We start from the raw sequence: 21131 nt of genomic DNA, 5'->3' as shown, positions 1-21131 counted from the left end.
GGAGGAAAAAGAGAACTAATTTTTCTCTTTCTAAAGAACCAGGCATAAAAATCTGGAAATAGTTTCTGTCATCTACACTCCTAAGCCCTCATGACTGTCAGTCACTGGATGCTAAAAGTGCTCTGTTGTGCCACTTCCCATCCTTCTCTTTGGTTGACAAAGCTTCACAGTGAAGCAGACTGAGGAAGTGATCTAGTTAAATGTTTTTTCTTTGTCATGCTGCATCAGTTTTCAGATGGATCAATCAGTTTCTCCCTTTGCTTACCACACACTCACAGAAAGACTTGTGGGGGCACGTGGGAGATGGTACAAGGGTAGCAACTAGAGCTAGACAAAGAGAGGCTGGGCTTCATTTAGTTGCTGTTACAGGTTATACTGGGTTAAAGTGCTCATTGAAGCACAGCCATAGGAATAGGAATCTTAAGGGTACATTTAGCTCAGTTTAGGAAAAGAGAGTCTTACTATTGTAGCACAGAGCCTGCCTTTAGGTTATTTACCCTGGTCAGAAGATATTCTACTTAAGAGAGCATAACAAGTTGTCATGAATAGTACTTGAGCTCACTACAGTAAATCCAATCAAATTCCAACACTGCTCTGAAACGTGAACATACAATTGCTTTTGAAAGTGTGACTACGTGTGAGCCACAGAAGTTACCAACACTGGATTCTTAAGTGGGTTGTGAAAAATTGTAATAAAAATGTTGTCAACAATACTGAGAGAAAAGTAAAAGATAAGTAATCTGAAGGAAAACATGAATCACTAAATACAGCCACTCATTTGACAGAAACAGAAAACAGCCAAAATTCTGCTGATGAACTCTGGATGCCTTTAGTTTTGTCTATGGTGTTACCAGTTTTATGCTTCTGCTTAGAGGACCCTGACTTCTATAGTTCTGTACAATTCTGCACTGACTTTAACAAAGTATTCTCTATTGGTGCTTCCTTGAGACTCAGAAGATCTGGGGACACCTAGGAGGAAGCAAGATTTAACTGATGGTTTGAAGTCTAACATCTTGTAGGCTGTAGCTGAGGCTGAGATCATGAATCAGTGGCTAGACACTGGCATCTTCCTTTGAGAAAGGAAAACAAGCCTTGGTCTAATTGCCTGAGCATTTTCTAAATTCCTAAAGCTTGCCAAATCCAGTCCCCTATTCTGAGAAAAGTATGACAGTCCACCCTGCGACACATAAAGTAATTATATACTGCTGGTGGTGGTATCATATATTTCTTATCACTCCTCTTTAAGGGAAAACAGGAGTCAATTCATGGCTTCTCTAGTTTTCACTACCAAGTCATTTAACATATGTATGGCCTGGATCCACTACTCCACTATTGCTATTAAATGACAAATGTACAGCTCTAGGCAATGGTAACCTAACAAATGGAAACTTTTATCTCAGCTTTAGAACTCAGCAGTTCACCTCCTGGCATGTGGGGGTGGGAGGAAAGAGGCACTGCTCCATTAGTACTGAAAACAAAAGCATTGTTTCACTGAAAAACAAACTGGGCTGAGCTTAAAGGAAATAATCAAAATGATCTAGTCATTTGAGTATGGAAGGAGGTACATCCTTGAAGATGTGCACATCCAGTAAAGGCTTTTGTATGATTTGTGATAGGAAAACACTTGTCTTTTGTGGCTACGATTGAGAAAAGTGTATGGTATCTATACTTGTTTCCTTATGACTTTGCTGTACTCTGCTACCCTAGCTATTTCTTTTTATTTTCTGTTAATGACTGAACATACTGGATATGCCAGCCCTAACAAATAATCTGGCTTTCGATTTGCTGGCTGTTGTTTGTCTTTTTTTTTTCCCATGGGATCCACCGCTATGCATACAGAAAAGATATATTCACATCCAGCTGTAAATTCTGAAGCTCCCTCTCTAACACAGAGAGCTTTACCTAAGCAAGAACTGAGCAGGGACAAGCAGGCCAACCGTATCCTGGGCTGCATCAAGAGAAGCATGGCCAGCAGGTCGAGGGAGGGGATTCTGCCCCTCTGCTCCGTCCCAGTGAGATCCCACCCGAGTCCTGCATCCAGCTCTGGAGCCCTCAGCGTAGGAAAGACATGGACTAGTTGGAGCGGGTCCGGAGGAGGCCACAAAAATGACCCGAGGGGTGGAACACTTCTGCTAGGAGGAAAGGCTGAGAGAGTTGGGGCTGTTCAGCCTGGAGAAGAGAAGGCTCTGGGGACACCTTATTGCAGTCTTTCAGTGTGTAAAGGGGGCCTATAGGGAAGATGGGGAAAATCTTTTTAGCAAGGCCTCTTGTGACAGGACAAGTAGTAATGGTTTTAAACTAGAAGAGGGTAGATTTAGGCTAGACGTAAAGAAGCAATTTTTTACAACAAGGGTGGTGAAACACTGGAAGAGGTTGCCCAGAGAGGTGGTAGTTGCCCCATCCCTGGAAACATTCAAGGTCAGGTTGGACGGGGCTGTGAGCAACCTGATCTAATTGAAGATGTCCCTGCCCATTGCAGGGAGATTGGATTAGATAGCCTTTAAGCTCCCTTCCAGTCCAAAGCACTCTGTGATTATCTGAGTTTGGGAAAACACTGAGAGGTTGCTGTTGGAAGAAAACATTCTGCAGGGATGAGTATTAGCTTGAAAGGTACTTGTGAGATGGGAATATGGCTTATTACACTTGAATCGTTGTATATAAACTCTTCAGGACTGTTTCTTTGTGCTGTGCAACACCTGTTAAAGTGAGATTGCTTTTTGGATATACTACTGCAATATTGGTATTAAAAGCCACTCCCACAGAATCACAGAATGTTAGGGGTTGGAAGGGACCTGTGTGGGTCACCTAGTCCAACCCTCCTGCTGAAGCAGGGTCACCTACAGCAGGCTGCACAGGACCTTGTCCAGGCGGGTCCTGAATATCTCCAGAGAGGGAGACTCCACAACCTCCCTGGGCAGCCTGTTCCAGGGCTCCATCACCCTCAGAGGGAAGAAGTTCTTCCTCATGTTCAGATGGAACTTCCTATCCTTCAGTTGTGCCGTTGCCCCTTGTCCTGTCACTGGGCACAACTGAACAGGGTCTGGGCCCATCCTCCTGACATCCACCCTTCAGATATTTATAAGCATTTATAAGGTCCCCTCGCAGCCTTGTCCTCTTCAGGCTGAACAAGCCCAGCTCCCTCAGCCTTTCCTCATAGGACAGATGCTCCAGTCCCCTCATCATCCTCGGAGCCCTCCTCTGGACTCTCTCCAGTAGCTCCTCATCTTTCTTGAACTGGGGAGCCCAGAACTGGACACAGTACTCCAGATGGGGCCTCACTAGGGCAGAGTAGAGGGGGAGGAGAACCTCCCTAGACCTACTGGCCACACTCCTCTTGATGCATCCCAGAATGCCATTGGCCTTTTTGGCAGCCAGGGCACACTGCTGGCTCATGGTTAACTTGTCATCCACCAGCACTCCCAGGTCTCTCTCCACAGAGCTGCTCTCCAGCAGGTCAGCCCCTGGCCTGTACTGGTGGATGGGGTTGTTCCTCCCCAGGTGCAAGACCCTGCACTTGCCCTTGTTGAAACTCATCAGGTTCCTCTGTGCCCAACTCTCCAGCCTGTCCAGGACACGCTGGATGGCAGCGCAGCCTGCTGGTGTACCAGCCACTCCTCCCACTTCTGTGTCATCAGCAAACTTGCTGAGGGTACATTCTAACTCTTCATCCAGGTCATTGATGAAGAAGTTAAACGAGGCTGGGCCCAGTACTGACCCCTGGGGGACACCACTGCTTACAGGCCTCCAACTAGACTCAGCGCCGCTGACGACAGCCCTCTGAGTTCTGCCATTCAGCCAGTTCTCCATCCACCTCACTGTCCACCCATCCAGCCCACACTTCCTGAGCTTGCCTATGAGGATGTTATGGGAGACAGTGTCAAAAGCCTTGCTGAAGTCGAGGTAGACAACATCCGCTGCTCTCCCCTCATCTACCCCGCCAGTCACACCATCGTAGAAAGCTATCAGATTGGTCAAGCATGATTTCCCCTTGGTGAATTCATGTTGACTACTCCCTTGCAATTCCCTTCTGAAAATGGAACTGGCTATTACCTTTCTGAGAATAATTTGAATGATCCTTCCCCAGGGATAGAATCAAATTTCCTTCCAGAAATACAGAGACAAAGTGCTTTTTTGTTGAGGGCGGGAAGAACTTTTCAACTTAGATCTCTAAAGTTAATGTCAAGCTGAAAAAATATTGCAATATTCACTAACATTAAAATGTTGTATTTAACAATTTCAAACTATTACCAAAAACTCTTCTGATAGAGTGTAGTTTTTTTTAATCGAGGAAATTTTGTTTTGTCACCATAACTAAAAAGTGACTGGTTCTGCTAGATATCAGCCTTCCACAAGAATTAGTCTGTGTGTTTTTCTTGATGTTACACTGTAGTGCTTTGGATAAATTGTGTTTAAGACCTCTTCAAGTCTGTAACATACTTGTTAATATTCTTTACTTCCCACCTATCAGGGAGTGTGATTTTCTCCTTGCTGCCTTTGCCAAAAGCATGAGTGACAGACTTTCCACACTCTAAATCTAGACATGGGATTTCATATGCTGGCGTTCTGCCCATTAACATATGGTTGAGGATAGTGGAAACTGGCTGGATAAAAGGAAGAGTTTTTTCAGCTTGGAAAGGAATTATAGTGTTATACTGAGGTCGGGGCAGATCTGGTAGATGAAAGATGTATAAAGTTTACGTAAATAGATTGTTCTTACTAAAACACGTAGCTTGAGATTCTAGAACCTAGCAATGAAAACAGTTGTAAAATAGGTCTTTGATACTTTAGACTAAGTAGCATCTAAGTACTTAAAAAATTAAACCTGTGTTTCAACTCTCCATCCACAAGATGATAAAATGGTTACTGGTATGTAAAACTACACATGCAGAGAGTTGGAAAAATACTAATGTTTAGAAATGTAAGCATGGAGAACACTGTGGTGAAAGTGTTTTTAAAGGTCATCGATAGTTTCAGTGTCTTGGAGTGGAATGATCCCTTAAAGCATCCTCAAAGTCAAGTAGTCAGCGAAATCGTTCAAAGAATAAATTAGCATGGTAGCTATTAAAAGGAGTTCAGCCATGGTGAATAGAAGTGGTGCTACCACACCACTGACAAGTGCCAAGCAGACCAGCAGTCCCACTGCTGAGAGAAACTGAAAACAAGTAAGCAAAATTAAAAAGCCTTTTGCTCAGTTGTCAACTCTCCTTGTTAGTAGCACAAGTCATCTTAGGTATAAACAGCTGGTGGGTATCCAGCAGTCTGACAGCATCCTAATAATCATAGAGAATGGTAAGGGTTGGAAGGGACCTTAAAGATCACCTCAATCCAACTCCCTGTCATAAGCAGGGACATCTTCCACTAGACCAGGCTGGCTCAGAGCTCCATCCAACCTGGCCTTGAACACTGCCAGGGAGGGGGCAGCCACAGCTTCTCTGGGCAACCTGTTCCAGTGTTTCACCACCCTCATGGGGAAGAATTTCTTCCTATTATCTAATCTAAATCTGCCCTCTTTTAGTTTACAGCCATTCCCCCTTGTCCTATCACAACACACCCTTGTGAAAAGTCCCTCTCCATCCTTCCTGTAGGCCCCTTCAGGTACTGGAAGGCTGCTATAAAGTCACCTCTCTTCTCCAGGCTCAACAGCCCCAACTCTCTCAGCCTGTCTTCGTAGGAGAGGTAGTCCAGCCCTTTGATCATCTTCATGGCCCTCCTCTGGACTCGCTCCAACACATCCATGTCCTTCCTATATTGGGAGCTCCAGAGCTGGACGCAGGACTCCAGGTGGGGTCTCACAAGAGTGGAGTAAAGGGGCAGAATCCCCTCCCTCGACCTGCTGGCCACGCTTCTCTTGATGCAGCCCAGAAGACAGTTGGCTTTCTGGGCTGCATGCGCACATTGCTGGCTCATGTTGAGCTTCTTCTCCACCAGTAACCCCAAGTCCTTCTCCTCAGGGCTGTTCTCGAGCCGCTCTCCGCCCAGCCTGTACTTGTGTTTCGAATTGCCCCGACCCACGTGCAGGACCTTGCACTTGGCCTTGTTGAACTCAATGCGGTTCACGCAGTCCCACTGCTCCAGCCTGTCAAGCTCTCTCTGAATGGCATCCCTTCCCTCCAGCGTGTCAACCCCACCACACGGCTTGGTGTCGTCGGCAAACTTGCTTAAGGGTGCACCCAGTCCCACTGTCCATGTTGCCGACAAAGACATTGAACAGCACTGGCCCCAGTACCGACCCCTGAGGCACACCACTTGTCACTGGTCTCCACCTGGACATCGAGCCATTGACTGCAACTATTTGAGTGCGTCTATTGAGCCAGTTCCTTATCCAATGAGTGGTCCATCTGTCAAATCCATGTCCTTCCAATTTAAAAGACAAGGACATCATGCAGGACAGTGCCAAATGCCTTGCACAAGTCCAGGCAGACGATGTCAGTTGCCCGCCCTTTGTCCACCAACGCTGTAACCCCATCATAGAAGGATACCAAGTTGGTCAGGCACGATTTGCCCTTGGCGAAGCCATGTTGGCTGTCCCCAGTCACCTCCTTGTTATCCATGTGCCTTAGCATGGTTTTGAGGAGCATCTGCTCCACCATTTTGCCAGGCACAGAGATGAGACTGACTGGCCTGTAGCTCCCCAGGTCTTCCTTTTTTCCCTTTTTAAAAATGGGGGTGATGTTGCCCCTTCTCCAGTCGGTGGGGACCTTCCCAGACCGCCACAACCTCTCAAATATGATGGGGAGTGGTTTGGCAACTTCGTCCGCCAGTTCCCTCAGGACCCGTGGATGCATCTCATCAGGCCCCATGGACTTGTGCACCTTCAGGTTCCTTAGGCAGTCTTGAACCTGGTCTTCTACAGTGGGCAGTTCTTCATTCTCCCAGTCCCTGCCTTTGCCTTCTGCAACTTGGGCAGTGTGGCTAGAGCACCTGCTGTTGAAGACCGAGGCAAAAAAACTGTTAAGTACCTCAGCTTTCTCCATGTCCTGGGTAACCAGGTCTCCAGCTTCCTTCTGGAGAGTGCCCACATTTTCCCTAGTCTTCCTTCTATCACTGACATACCTATAGAAGGCTTTCTTATTCCCTTTGACATCCCTGGACAGATTTAATTCTGTCAGGGCTTTAGCTTTCCTAACTTGCTCCCTGGCTACTCGGACAATTTCTCTATATTCCTCCCAACCTACCTGTCCTTGCTTCCATCCTCTGTAGGCCTCATTTTTCTGCTTGAGTTTGGCCAGGATCTCCTTGTTCATCCACGTAGGCCTCCTGGAGTTTCTGCCTGACTACTTCTTGGTCGGGATACATCGCTCCTGAGTTTGGAGGAGGTGATCCTTGAATACCGACCAGCTTTCTTGGGCCCCTCTTCCCTCTAGGGCTTTATCCCATGGTATTCTACCAAGCAGATCCCTGAGGAGGCCAAAGCTGCTCTGCAGAAGTCAAGCATAGCGAGCTTGCTGCGCACCCTCCTCTCTGCCCTAAGGATCTTAAACTCCACCATTCCGTGGTCACTGCAGCCAAGGGTGCCCTTGACTTTCACATTCCCCACCAGTCCGTCCTTGTTGGTGAGAACAAGATCCAGCATTGCACCTCTCCTCGTGGGCTCCTCTATCACTCTATCACAAACCTCCTGGATTGCCTGTGCCCTGCTGTGTTGTCCCTCCAACAGATGTCGGGGTGGTTGAAGTCCCCCATGAGGACCGGAGCTTTTGAACGTAAGGTTTCTCCTATCAGCCTATAGAGGACCTCATCCGCTCGCTTGTCCTGGTCTGGTGGCCTGTAGCAGACTCCCACTGTAATGTCGCCAGACCCTGCCCTGGCTTTAGTCTTGACCCATAAGCTCTCCGTGGGTTCCTCATCCAATCCCAGGTAAAGCTCCATGCACTCCAGCTGATCTTTGACATAGAGGGCAACACCTCCAGAAGCACAACCTAAATGTATTTGTGGGGTTGTCCCATACTACAAAATATGTAAGATGCCATGCAGGTAGAAGTTCCCTGTAGTCATCAGTAATCATTTGCCTAAGTCCATTATCCAAAGGATAAAGCAGCCTCTGAATGCTACAGAACTTCATCACAGTGTTAAGCATGTTACTGCACAGGTGCTGTCTGACTTGCAAAGCCTGGTAAGAAGCGATCCGTGAGCTAACACACCATTCTAAATGATCAGTCAACACAGAAGACACGGACAGAGAATGAGTCACTGGTTTCTTCCACTGTGTGAACCCCACAGCACTACAACTGGCCTGGTAGCCTTCAGATTGCACGTATGCAGCCTAAATCTCCAACTGCTTATTTCACTGTAGTTTTTGTATGTTGGTGAACTGAGCAAAGCTATAATGACTTCAGCAATGAAGTGATATTTGTACAGCAGTACACTGTGCACAGGATTTCTACACAACTCTCCATGAACATCTCTAAGGGTTAAGACAGCTAAATTACTGTAAGTACATCGGAATGCTTTACCTTCAGAGTGATGAGCCTTAAACGGTAATCGTCTGCTTGTATGACTTGGTTAACTGTGATTTCTATTCCTTCATAGGTGACCTGTTCCTCTGGCCAATATTCTGTGCATTTCTGTGTGCAATATAAAATAAATCGAGTTAAGCAGATATCAAGGGAGGTTCATTTTTACTCCTCTGAAATTTGATATAGCACATGCACAGATGAATATGAATGAACGTTGTTTCTATAATAAGTACAAGTTTTCACTTTCTAAGCAGGGACCACATTTCAGGTGATTTTTGCTGCCTTCATAATAGCCTGATTGCATGATTAAAAATGCACCAATTGAGTAATAACTAACCAATACTTTTAAATACATACATCCCTATTTATGCAACTGATGTGATTTTAAAGGTTCATTAGAAAAGCCAGTGGCCATGTCCCTGTGTTTTTAGACTAATCTCTTTCTTAAGGTAATAATGATTAGTATAATACACACTAGTTAACAATATTTCTGTGGTATGTATACACTGATATGGAAATACAAAATATGTATTTCCTATATTTTATATTTAGAGAGCATTGACTCTTTATAAGATGCTACTTTGCATAGGTTTTTGTACAAAACAACATGACTGGGGACGTTTTGGGAATTAGATTATGTACCAAAATCCACTTCAAATGGACACTGAGAATCTTTTGAAGCTAAGGAACTAAGAAGAAGAAATAGCTGTGAGTTATCAGACTACTGTATTTGATTTTGCCAAAAAACAGTCACAGATGCAGCCAGCACAACCTGACAATCAGAGGAGAAACTATCGTCCATTTGTAAAATCTATGTTGTGGTACTGATACACTAGACATGAGTAGGTGACAATTTGTAAGCACTCCTATACTGGCAGGGTGACTGAAAATGTCTGTAGTTTTTGGTATGCAGTTTCTCTTTAAAGTAAACAATATGCAAAGGAAGAGACAAACACTTCAACATGGTGCATGAACTAGTTCATAGACACGGAATTACATGAACAAGGCAGGGTCTGAGAAAAAGGCTCCCTTGTGATAATGGAAACAGCAATCTCGTTATCACAGGAAAGAAAGAATCTGCTATTGGACAAACCCAGTTAAAGATGATGCTTGTAAGCTTCCACTTTTACACAGCTCTACACAATCTATAAGGAAGCAAGTCAAATCGTTTTGCTCTCCTCCACCAAAAACAATTTCACTTCAGGAGAAAAGCTAACAACAGAAAAGTATCTTGCAAAGTTATTGAGTCAAAATTTTTGTGTGGGAGAATCAGTGTTGTTCCATCTGCATAGTGCATCAGTTAATAACCCACTGGGAATGCAGCCCACTGTGTCTCCATAAAATTATTTACGCAGATTGCATTTTTTCTTCCTCTCCTCTTAAACTGCAGAATCCATTGTAAAAATTATCAAGAGTGCTAGCAGCTATCAATAGCACAGACGTTGCTTTGCTTAAAGGAATGGAGTAAGACTGCCCACTCATTTCTGTGGGCTGTCTGTCAGTTGAGATTAGATGTGACAGAGGGCTGAGATACAGAGCTTTTAATACTCACATTAGCAAAGTCATTGCACTGAGGAGGAACACAAAGCCTCTGTTACTAGCATCATTGCTGAACAAAGGTTTTGGATCTACATGCTTCTAAGTCCCATTATTCATATATTAATATATGTGTTATGGAAGAAAGGGAATGAATATAGTAGACATTTACATGAAAGGACTTACCCTATATTTATGGCTGAGATTCCTGACACTGTTTAATTTTTGACACAAAAGGTATCAGAAAAGACTCAGCAGCTCTGTTATGATATATAGGCTGTAGCAAGCTCCAGTTATATAGTACATCAGCACTGCAGTGCACTGCTTCCCAAAACTGATAGGATGGGTGAAATACTTGGTCAGTGTGGATAGAAGGAAATTCAGATGTAAAGGTTATTTCACATTCCCGTTATACAATCTTGTTATGAAAAGTAGTGGAAGAACTTATCACCAGATAGGTCACTCAGGACCAAGATTTCCTCTGCATCATCTTCCTTAAATCTCAAAGTCCTTAAATGATTCTGGTATACTATGTCATGACATTTTAACATCTTATTTGCCATAAACCGGCAACTCTGACCAACAAGCAACTTATTACTGCAGTGCCTCAGGGAGAAGCAGATGTGAGTTTAAAATGTTAGTGCAAACAAAACATTTACATCAGCAACATGCTGTACTTTGCATCAGCCATACCTTGACAGTATGTGTCCAATCAGACAGCTGTAATAACTGACTATTTCTAACTTGCAAACCATGATAATTCTGCGTCTGTCTCGCTCATGTCTTTCTTCACCAATATCCAGGGTTAAATTTATTTACTTCACAACTGGGGAAAGCGAAAGTATGTCCATATTCTTGGACTTCTCAGTGTCTAAAGCCTCTTGTCCGCAAGAAACTCTCTCACCTAAATTACTAATGGGTTCTCAGGGACAAGCTTTGACAAATACTGCTGCTGCAGCTTAAGAAACACCATTTGGATCTCCCCACTATACCTTGCTACCAGTGGCGAGGGGGAATGCAGAGCCCAACACATGTCCAGATGAATTTCTCACATCTTACACTGCCAGTAAAGGCAGATCGAAGCTCAGCTACCTGTCTGTGAACTGAAGCCCAGGCACATGGTCTTGCAAGTCTGCTACGGGGCAAATATTTCAGCAGGTAAGTAATTAACAGCTGGAGGGCCACCAGTATTTTAAACCGCAAACAAAAATCACATTAGGTGGATTAGCAGAAACACCATGACAGTTTAATGTCTGTAAGTAGGTGGTGAAAAGAAAATTTCAGCCTTTCCTTTTCAATATTTGCAAAGCATTTCCTAGATGCGTTCAGGAAAAAGTCCCCATATCCAAGTCAACTCTAGATGTTGATTATTCTAACTAGTATCTTTCACAGGTCAGGGACAGCCTCAATAAAATGTGGATACAGACACAGAATCATAATAAATGCAAGATAAAGCAGCACCAACTCTGTTGATTAAAGCTATTCAACTTTAGTAGTTATGGGGTACTGTTGTTTTCGATTCGTTTAGAGAGAACTTGAAAGAGTGTCTGCAAACAGAGCTAGGTTTGGAGAGGTTTCAGGTCAGCTGGGAAAGCAAAAATGGCAAAACCAGCAGTAGGCTAAGCCAGACAGCAAAACAAGACTTAGAGTAAACTGAACTCAACAAGAAGCCCACATCTTCTCTTAGCCTGAAGAATTTAATGCTGGCTCTGATTGCTCAAGCCACTGAAGCAAATTCTGTTCGCTGGCTTAGCATCTATGCTGAAAATCTCTGCTAGAGCACACATAAAAATACAGACTATATGTAACACCATTACCTCATTCATCTCTTCTATATTGGTAATCATGACAATGATGGGAGAACGCTCCTGCCACACCATTCTCCAGAAATCACTGACAGTATTAACTATCGGTCCCTGAGTAGCAATATATACCTTTTCCTCTCCTCCATAGCCCTGCCAACAAAACAACAAGAGATCAATTTTAATGCGGATGACCACCACAACCTTGAAGGTTCAGTCTTTAAAACAGAGAGCTACCACTGGCTGGAATGTTGACTCCATGGCATCAGTTCTTCCCCTCTCTCTCTCCTGCACATGTGTACATGGAGCAAAGGCACAATATGGACTCACGTAATTCCAGCAATGATTGTCCAACAGCCTTGAGGTGACTCTAGTTAGGTCAAGAGCATTGTTCAGGCTTATTATTCAGTGCCTTGGTCAGGACAGCTGACAAGCAATTGCATCAAGAAGTGCAGAAGTGTGTTTTTGTCTGGGCTGAACCTGTACAGCTGCACTTGAGATTCGGTTTTCAGTTAATATAAGCAGGAGAGAAGAGCAATCAATTCAGCCAAGATGCCTTAAAAGCCAGCGGATGTTGCAATTCTGTTTACATTAACAGTGGCTGATAGAGGCTAGGCAGACACATTGGACTATTGAGCTCTTACCCTGATGTAGTTAGCATTGATGTAAGAGCTAAGGGGGTCGTCCTGATCAGCTGAGGTAAGGCACACTCTGCTGTGAGGATCTGAAAGGTGTAAAGACATAAGTAATAGTTTATCAGTTGCTCAGAGGAGAGAAACACAACAATATTTTGTACAGCAAGACATTTACATGCATTCATGGCCATCATAATAGATGTGAGTGGCCTTGGAGAGCTCCCATGTTACCCTAAAAAAGGGAAAGTGCGGTCGGGGTAATTTGGCGGCTTCTGATAGTTTTACCCATGTTCTGAAGCTTGCTTAATTGTTCCTGTTACGGAGCCAGTGTCCCAGAGTGACTCTGGAAAAGCAGTTTTCTGCTCTAGGAAATTACTTCTCAATTTGTTAGGTCAACAGACTCATTCTGGCTTGTAAGACATTAGAATATTGCTTCTGAAATTACAGCAAACAGCTTTTCTCCCAAACCATAAACACACATTCCTTGCACACACAAAAGCCAGATGACAATAACTCTTTCCCTGTTTTGTCTTGCAGTGATCTAAACTCCAAGATGTGCTATTAACAAATATAATCGTTAAAGAGAAATTAAAGAACGTTAACAGTCTCTTGTACTTTGCATAAATCTCTTCAGTACTTCAGTCTGCCTTACTGGAGTTGCTTACGTAGCATTATTCTTGTCTTTAAGACGACAAATTTAAACACTACTCCATCTGAGAAGTTCAGTCCAATTCCCAGTGTAGTCAATGGGAGCTGTTCCACTGATTTTAACGTGAGCTGACACAGGCCCATGTTCATGCACTTTCACCAGTACTACAGTTTGTCACTGTGGTGGGTTGACCCTGGCTGGACGCTGGGTGCCCACCAAGCCACTCTGTCACTCCCCTCCTCAGCTGGACAGGGGAGAGAAAATACAACGAAAGGCTCATGGGTCGAGATAAGGACATGGACATCACTCAGTAGTTACTGTCATAGGGAAAACAGACTCAACGTGGGGAAAATTAATTTAATTTGTTACCAATCAAATCAGAGTAGGATAATGAGAAATAAACCCACATCTTAAAAACACCTTGCCCCCACCCCTCCCCTCTTCCTGGGCTTAACTTCACTCCAAGTTTTCTCTACCTTCTCCCCCTGAACAGCGTAGGAGGACGGAGAAATGGGGGTTATGGTCAGCTCATCACATGTTGTCTCTGCTGCTCCTTCCTCCTCAGGGGGAGGACTCCTCACACTCCTCCCCTGCTCCAGCGTGGGGTCCCTCCCACCAGAGACAGCTCTCCATGAACTGCTCCATCGTGAGTCCTTCCCACGGGCTGCAGTTCTTCATGAACTGCCCCAGCGTGGGTCCTTCCCACGGGCTGCAGTCCTTCAGGAAAAGGGTGCTCCAGCATGGGTCCCCCACGGGGTCACAAGCCCTGCCAGCAAACCTGCTCCAGCGTGGGCTCCGCTCTCCACACAGCCACAGGTCCTGGCAGGAGCCTGCTCCAGTGCAGGCTTCCCATGGGGTCACAGCCTCCTTCAGGCATCCACCTGCTCCGTCGTGGGGTCCTCCACAGGCTGCAGGTGGAGATCTGCTCCACCATGGACCTCCATGGACTGCAGGGGCACAGCCTGCCTCACCATGGCTTTCACCATGGGCTGCAGGGGAATCTCTGCTCTGGCACCTGGAGCACCTCCTCCCTCTCCTTCACTGACCTTGGTGTCTGCAGAGTTGTTTCACACATACTCACTCCTCTTTCTGGCTGAATTTTCTGTGTTGAACAGTAACTTTTTTCCCCTGTCTTAAATATGTTATCCCAGAGGCGCTACCACCATCACTGATGTGCTTGGCCTTGGCCAGCAGCAGGTCTGTCCTGAAGCCGGCCAGCACTGGCTCTACTGGACATGTGGGAAGCTTCTCGCGCCTCCTCACAGAAGCTAGCCCTGTAGCCCAGCCCCGCCCCGAGCTTTGCCACACAAACCCAATACAGTTATCATTGACATGAAACATCATCCTGACAAAGGCCTCAGGAAACAACACCACTGTATATCACCAAGAGAATATTAAAAACAAACCACAGATGACTTCTTCATAAAAAAATCCAGCCTCCTCAGATACCAGAACAAACAAAATAAAAAAATCCACAAAAGTAGTGTGGTATTGGGTAAAGCACAAAGGACTAAGCACACCGTAATTTCTACAGTACTAGAAACACAGACCCAGCATGAAATGCTGTCCTCAGAACAGATTCATGTTATCAATTATGTGATAATATCATCATAATCTGCAAGGCGAAGATATTAACAAAGGTACTGTTTTATAGCATGGAAGTACTGAAACCGGTGAGTTCCTCTCTAATACAGTTCCCTCCTGCTCATCTCTGCTCACATCTCTAGTACTAGGGAGATGGTGAGACAAGACATAAAATCTGCTTTTTAATCAGTAATTCTGATATCCTGCAACATGTCACACCATTAAAAAGGTGCCATTGGTTGCCAGATGTTTATTCAAATGTCACTGGACCGGGTAGTTAGACCTCTTGCATGAAGTCTCTTTGCCTGGGTGTCATGCAGACATCCATGGAGTCTGCTGAAGTTTGAGTAATGCATATATGATTTTTTCATGTAATAAAAGCATAATAATAGCAATAATACTATGTTGTCTGTCTCATTGTAAGTCTTTAGGGAGAAGTAAGATGGATCTGCAGAACTCTGTCAACAGGTAGTACAGACTTCTAAGCACAGGCTTCTTTTAGTATTCTTCAGCTGCAGTAGAATATGAGTCACTTTTCACGATGGACTTTCCTATTGCTGTATCCACAAATATTCAAACATTATTCAGAATATGCTTTTACTTTAAATTATAATACTTGGCTTGTGATTCTTCTGATAATGTAGTATTTACATTTGTTAAGGTAGCATGTTAGTGAACAGTTTCAATCTTATGTCATATAAAAGAGAGGCCTATTAACGTGTTGTTAATACAAGAAAGTGTCCTGTTTTGCACAAAGTGTAACTGAAACTGTCATATCTCTTACAAATATATTAACAGGAATAACTCCTCCCTTAAAAAAAAATCATAAGACTTTAACATGAGAGTTTGAAGTATGAATTTGAAATTTTCCATAGATAGGCATTTAAGCAAAATCAAATCCTACTCTTAATGAAAACATTTCTCCTGGGACAAAACTAGTGCACACACCAGGTTCAAGAAGATGCCTTTAAAAAAGCAGTAGTAGTCTGTATCACTAAGAAACAAAATCATGTGAGCTATTTTTTCCACAGTCTCTTTTATGGCCATTTTGTGTTGATACTATGTCTGACATTTTAGAGGAATGTGCTGAACTTAACTGAAATGTTTTGTATAACTTAAAATGGTGTAGAAGCATTAGAGCCATGTAGAAGTTTAACAAATCTGTCTAGACATTACTCTTGAGAAAAGGATTCAATGAGTTCAATATACAACGTGTTCCAATAAGTTCCTGCCATCTCTAATTCTAGAACAAGAACATCCTTTTCTATATATCCAAGAAGTGCCTCCAAAGATCTTAGAGAAAAGTTATCATTTTCCAGGAAATGCCACACGACTCATCCCCAGGAGAGGACTGCCTGCAAACAAATAAATTCATAGTTATGAAATATCCGAATCAACCTCCTTAGCTTGGCATTTTCCCAAAACCATCCTTCTGCCATCAAAAAAGCCACCTTCTGAGCCATTTTACTACTAACAGCAAAAATAGAGAATCTGCAAAAAGAATTTATTACAAAAGAAATACAACCAAGACAAATTACAGACTGTTATCCTGTCTCTTACTACAATCAACTACAGGTTGCAAGTAACTGATCGTTAAGTGACTGCTTACCTCTTAATGGTAACTGCCTAGACTGATTATGGCAATATAGCTGGTAAGGGTATTTTAGTCACTTCTTAAAATGAAATTTTGAGTTTGAGTGTAGATGGGTAATTAAGCATTTGCTGTTCCCTACAATAGTCAGTTGCCCAAGTCTGCTTTACTGCAGCTTGTTTAGCAGTTCCTGCCGTTACTTCTTTCTGCAGCTAGAACTTGGAAGAATGCTAGGCAGATACTTGAGGCAGCATAGGCTACATTTGGTCAGCTAAGAAACAAAAAAAGTCAGTGGATCGTCAAAGCCTGAAAAGGACAGGACTCTCTCTCATCTTGCCTCTGGTTCCTTCTCCTACTTTGTGCATGGATAGTTTACTGGGATTCTCAGCTTTGAAGCATAAAGGGGATGTTTAGCTCTCCTTGCTAGCCTCTTCATTGCCAGCACCAAGCCCTTCAAAATGGAGGTAGCTGGATACAAGTGAACACTCAGCCCTCTTCTTTCCTCAGCAATATGTACATCCTTTGGTCACAGCCAGGGACAAAGTTGCACAGAAGTTACTAGCTTTGGAACTAATTCAGAAAAAATATCCAGATCATAATGAGCTTGGAATAAGCTTGTTAAACCTTGGAGGCACAGAATCATAGAATCATTTATGTTGAAAAAGACCCTTAAGATCATTGAGTCCAACTGTAGACCTAACCCTGCCAAGTCCACTACTAAACCATGTCCCTAAGAGCCATGTTTACACATCTTTTAAATACCACCAGGAACGGTGACTCAACCACTTTCCTGGGTAGCCTGTTCCAATGCTTGATAACCCTTTTAGTGAAGATTTTTTTTCCCCTAATATCCAATCTAAATCTCCCCTGGCGCAACCTGAGGTGATTTCTTCTCATCCTATCACTTGTTACTTGGGAGAAGAGACCAACACCCACCTTGCTACAACCTCCTTTCAGGTAGCTGTAAGGTCTCCCTCAGCCTCCTTTTCTATAGACTGAAGAGCCCCAGTTCTCTCAGCTTCTCCTCATAAGACTTGTTCTATAGTGCTGAGTACAGGTGGACGATCACTTCCCTACTCCTGCTGGCCACACTATTCCTGAGACAAGCCAGGCTGCTGTTGGCCGTCTTGGCCACCTGGTTCGTGTTCAGCCAGCTGTCGACCAACACTCCAGGTCTTTTTCCACCAGGCAGCTTCCCAGACACTCTTCCTCAAGCCTGTAGCGTTGCATGGGGTTGTTGTGACCCAGGAGCAGGACTCGCTACTTGCCCTTGTTGAATCTCACACAATTGGCCTCAGCCCATTGATCCAGCCCGTCCAGACCCCTCTGTAGAACCTTCCACCCTCAAGTAGATCAACACTCCTGCTCAACTTGGTGTCATCTGCATGGTAGGGTAGAAAATAGTTATCTTATCTGGATAGGTCAAAGTGACAACAATGGCTGATAACAGATATCCACATGGCTGAGATGAAGTCTGCAGCAAATAATTAACCCATTGAGTGAGTGATATTCTTAAAAACATATGGTAGTGAGCCATTTGGCATCTGTTTACAACTGTGGAACAGGGTGTTCAAAACAGCAGCAATTATTGATATTTCAATTTAAACTCCCAATACGAGACACTTAAAATAGAACCAGTTCTCAAAGTACACACTGGATACCAAATCCAGAATATATAGCTCACTTTAAAATCTAGCAGTTTGGGCTTCTGAAATCACTACCCAATTTTGCAATCTTCCCTTTCCTGCAAAAACAGTGAATTAAGATTTGAACGATTCACCTCAGTCATTGGCACAGAAATTGTGAAATGTGGCTGAATGTTTTTATATTTCTGCCCTAAGGCAGAGTACAAAGTTATCAGAAGGGTTGTGCACATTGGATCACTGGCTGCACCTGCTGGAGTTGTAAGTCTAAGTAAAAAAATCTCTTCTGGAACATTTCCAGTCCAGGTTCATTGACTAAAGTGATATGTATGGCTGAGGACACTTTGGACTTCTCTACACTTATCTTTGCTAACTTGATACTGAACCTTTCGGGCTTTACAAACAGAGCTACTGTGGCTAGTGGTGGCATCTTTCAACAATGGCTTAGAGGAAAAAAAAGAGGCATGACATCTAATTGTATCACTTTTCAAAGTAACTTTAAGTATGACACAGGGGAAAACAATGACACCAAAACGTTTCTCAAAACTTCTACTCCTTGCTACAAATACAAATAGTGTCATATAAAAGAAAAATATTTTGATTTTCTGTATCATCTTAATGACATCAGGCCACCTCCCACTATTCTCAGTTTGTATTTGAGGCATGATTCTGAGAAAAACATCCGTCGGGAAAATAACATTGTCAGAATCTAGTCTAGAGTTTAATGCAATTCTAATGACTTAAAAACTAAGTGCTGCTGATGTTCAGTGTTCTTCATGCTCTGTATCTTTTGGAAATTTTATTTATGCTTTGAAGCTATGTTGCTGCTTCATAAATATGGCCTTTGGACAATACACAGTCGTGACAGCACACTATGCATTCTGCAAAGGAAAGTGCAAAGCCCTTCTGCACGTGAAATAAACCACCCTGCCTCAGTGACTTAAAAAGCAGGAAACTTACTTGGGAGAATTGTTTTGTAGCGATTCTTACGCACTAAGCCTGGAATATCATATTCCTTTGGATCCACAAAGTTCATTGGAATTTCCTGTTAAAAAAAACACAACACCACAAAACACAGTAGGTAGTACTATTTGACTCACAAGAGGAATAAAAAACCCAAGCCCATTACGTCCTGCCTGTGAGGGAGGCAAAGTGATGAAGTCAGCTGAGACATACAGTATAGTACTTCTAGCAATTTACCACCAAAATATAATTGATGTTTCCTTTTACTGTCACTGGCTTTCTTTTCTGAAATCTTTAATATGAAAATGGTCATAGTGACTAATTCATTGAGTAATATGTGTGATGGCATTATGTTAGCTCCTAATATTATTAGAACTGAACTGCAAGTGTAGGCACAGAACTAAGCAGAAGCTGGTACGTAAGATACTCTGCTCCAAAAGCGACAGACCTCAGAGACCATCCTTTATGACTCACACTCCTTCTTCCTCTCTGAGGGTGGAAGGAAATAATTTGCTAGTGACTCTTATCAGCAACAAAATTATGACACTTTGGCATACTGACCTGAGTCTATGGAGCAGGGGTAGTGTCACTCTTTTTGCTCACCAGACATTAAAGCTCCTTGGGCAAGGACAGCAAACAAGTGTTCAGGGATTACCTGCGCTCTACATTACTGACCTAAAGAGCACACAGAGTGACTTCTTATTCTCCACTACTCATCTTCTGCAATTAAGTGGTCAACGCCAGGCAGGAATGAACAGGAACCTTCCACCAACTGTAGTCAGTAGGCATCTGATGAGATCGGATGTGTCAACCAGGTGCAGCAGAGAAAGGGCTCATGGGAGCTTGGGAGCAGAGCTGGTCATCCCAGCTGCTGCACACTGGATTTGAGAGGCCAGTACTGGACATACTGGTAACATGAGTCAGGGTTGAGTAAGACAAGCCTCACTCTGGGAAGAAATTAAGATGAGCAGAGCTATGGACTATGGTAAATTCTGGAGCTTTAGAAGACTATCTGTATTCTGCCTCTTACACAGCACTGAGTGTACTGTTGAGCTTAACCAGAGGCAAGTAACGATAAAAAAATTTTGTTGAAGTAGTATCCTACTGATTTGAGGAACTGCATGGGAATGAAACCTTCATGTTTTCCTCAACTGTGGCTTGGTATTTAGTCAACCAAAACTCTTCCTGAGCCAAGCTCCATGGTCTGCCTTTGGGACTTAGTCGTTCACTGCTCAGGCAAATTCTTGGTGAAATCAACAGGACTTCTTCCCGAGTAAAAACTCTAAATCTTGTAAGAATTTCAGGACTTAGCCTCACAAGTGACATCCCCTCTGACTTTTCTTCCAAAATGAAACACAGCTGCCTACTTCATCATGGATCTGGACTGTGAAAACCATGTAAGTTGCACACACTGAAAATACATGATGCAGGCCTAGTTGGTGATAACTTTATCATAAAAAAAAAAAGTAACTAGTTTACAATTTTTAATTATGGAAATCACATTTTAATTACACAGCATTTTTATCTACGTTTTTTCAGTTTTCATTAAAGAATGAAAATGAAATGAGATAGTTTGTCTGTTGAATGATTTTTCACAACACTGGAAAAATGAATTAAAAAATCTCTCAGAAAAGTGAAGCATATTTTTTTCCTGCTTCTAAGATTACTTTCTTTGCTTGAAAGCTACAGTACACCTTGGAGACTGATTAGGCCAGGTTGGACAGGGTTTTGAGCAACGTGGTCTAGTGGAAGCCATTCCTGCCCATGGCAGGGGAGTTGGAACTAGATGATATTTAAGATCCCTTCCAAACCCAAACCATTCTATGATTCTATGAAACTGTATGTGGACTGGAGCATCTCTCCTATGAGGAGAGGCTGAGGGAGCTGAGCTTGTTCAGCCTGAAGAACAGAAGGCTGCGAGGGCACCCTATAAATGCCTATAAATATCTCAAAGGTGGGTGTCAAGAGGATGGGGCCAGACTCTTTTGAGTGGTGCCCAGTGACAGGACAAGGGGTAATGGGCACAAATTGAAGCATAGGAAATTCCGTCTGAACATGAGGAAGAACTTCTTCACTCTGAGGGTGACGGAGCACTGGAACAGGTTGACCAGGGAGGCTGTGGATTCTCCTTCTCTGGAGATACTCAAAACCTGCCTGGACAAGGTCCTGTGCAGCCTGCTCTGGGAGAAGAATCAGGACTTGCCTACACTAAATCTGCTTTTCTACAACTTGTACGGCACTAAGTGAATTAAGGATCACAGATATATGGTGG

General features: G+C 43.5%; 1 protein-coding gene across 21 annotated transcripts in view; it reads right to left on the bottom strand.

The window, feature by feature from the left end:
• PTPN5 (protein tyrosine phosphatase non-receptor type 5) overlaps positions 1–21131 on the bottom strand; it is a 145107-nt gene that overhangs the window by 8984 nt on the left and 114992 nt on the right. For all 21 annotated transcript variants that reach the window (XM_075425213.1, XM_075425211.1, XM_075425220.1 and 18 more), the window contains 4 exons: positions 18857–18941; positions 12439–12518; positions 11810–11947; positions 8454–8564 (listed from right to left, as the gene is read on the bottom strand). In XM_075425213.1, coding sequence (XP_075281328.1) covers positions 8454–8564; positions 11810–11947; positions 12439–12518; positions 18857–18941 — 414 coding nt within the window. The remainder of the gene's footprint in view (positions 1–8453; positions 8565–11809; positions 11948–12438; positions 12519–18856; positions 18942–21131) is intronic.

The sequence above is a fragment of the Opisthocomus hoazin genome, chromosome 7, assembly GCF_030867145.1.
Source record: "Opisthocomus hoazin isolate bOpiHoa1 chromosome 7, bOpiHoa1.hap1, whole genome shotgun sequence".
NCBI lineage: Eukaryota > Metazoa > Chordata > Aves > Opisthocomiformes > Opisthocomidae > Opisthocomus > Opisthocomus hoazin.
This window is presented reverse-complemented; position numbering and strand designations above follow the sequence as displayed.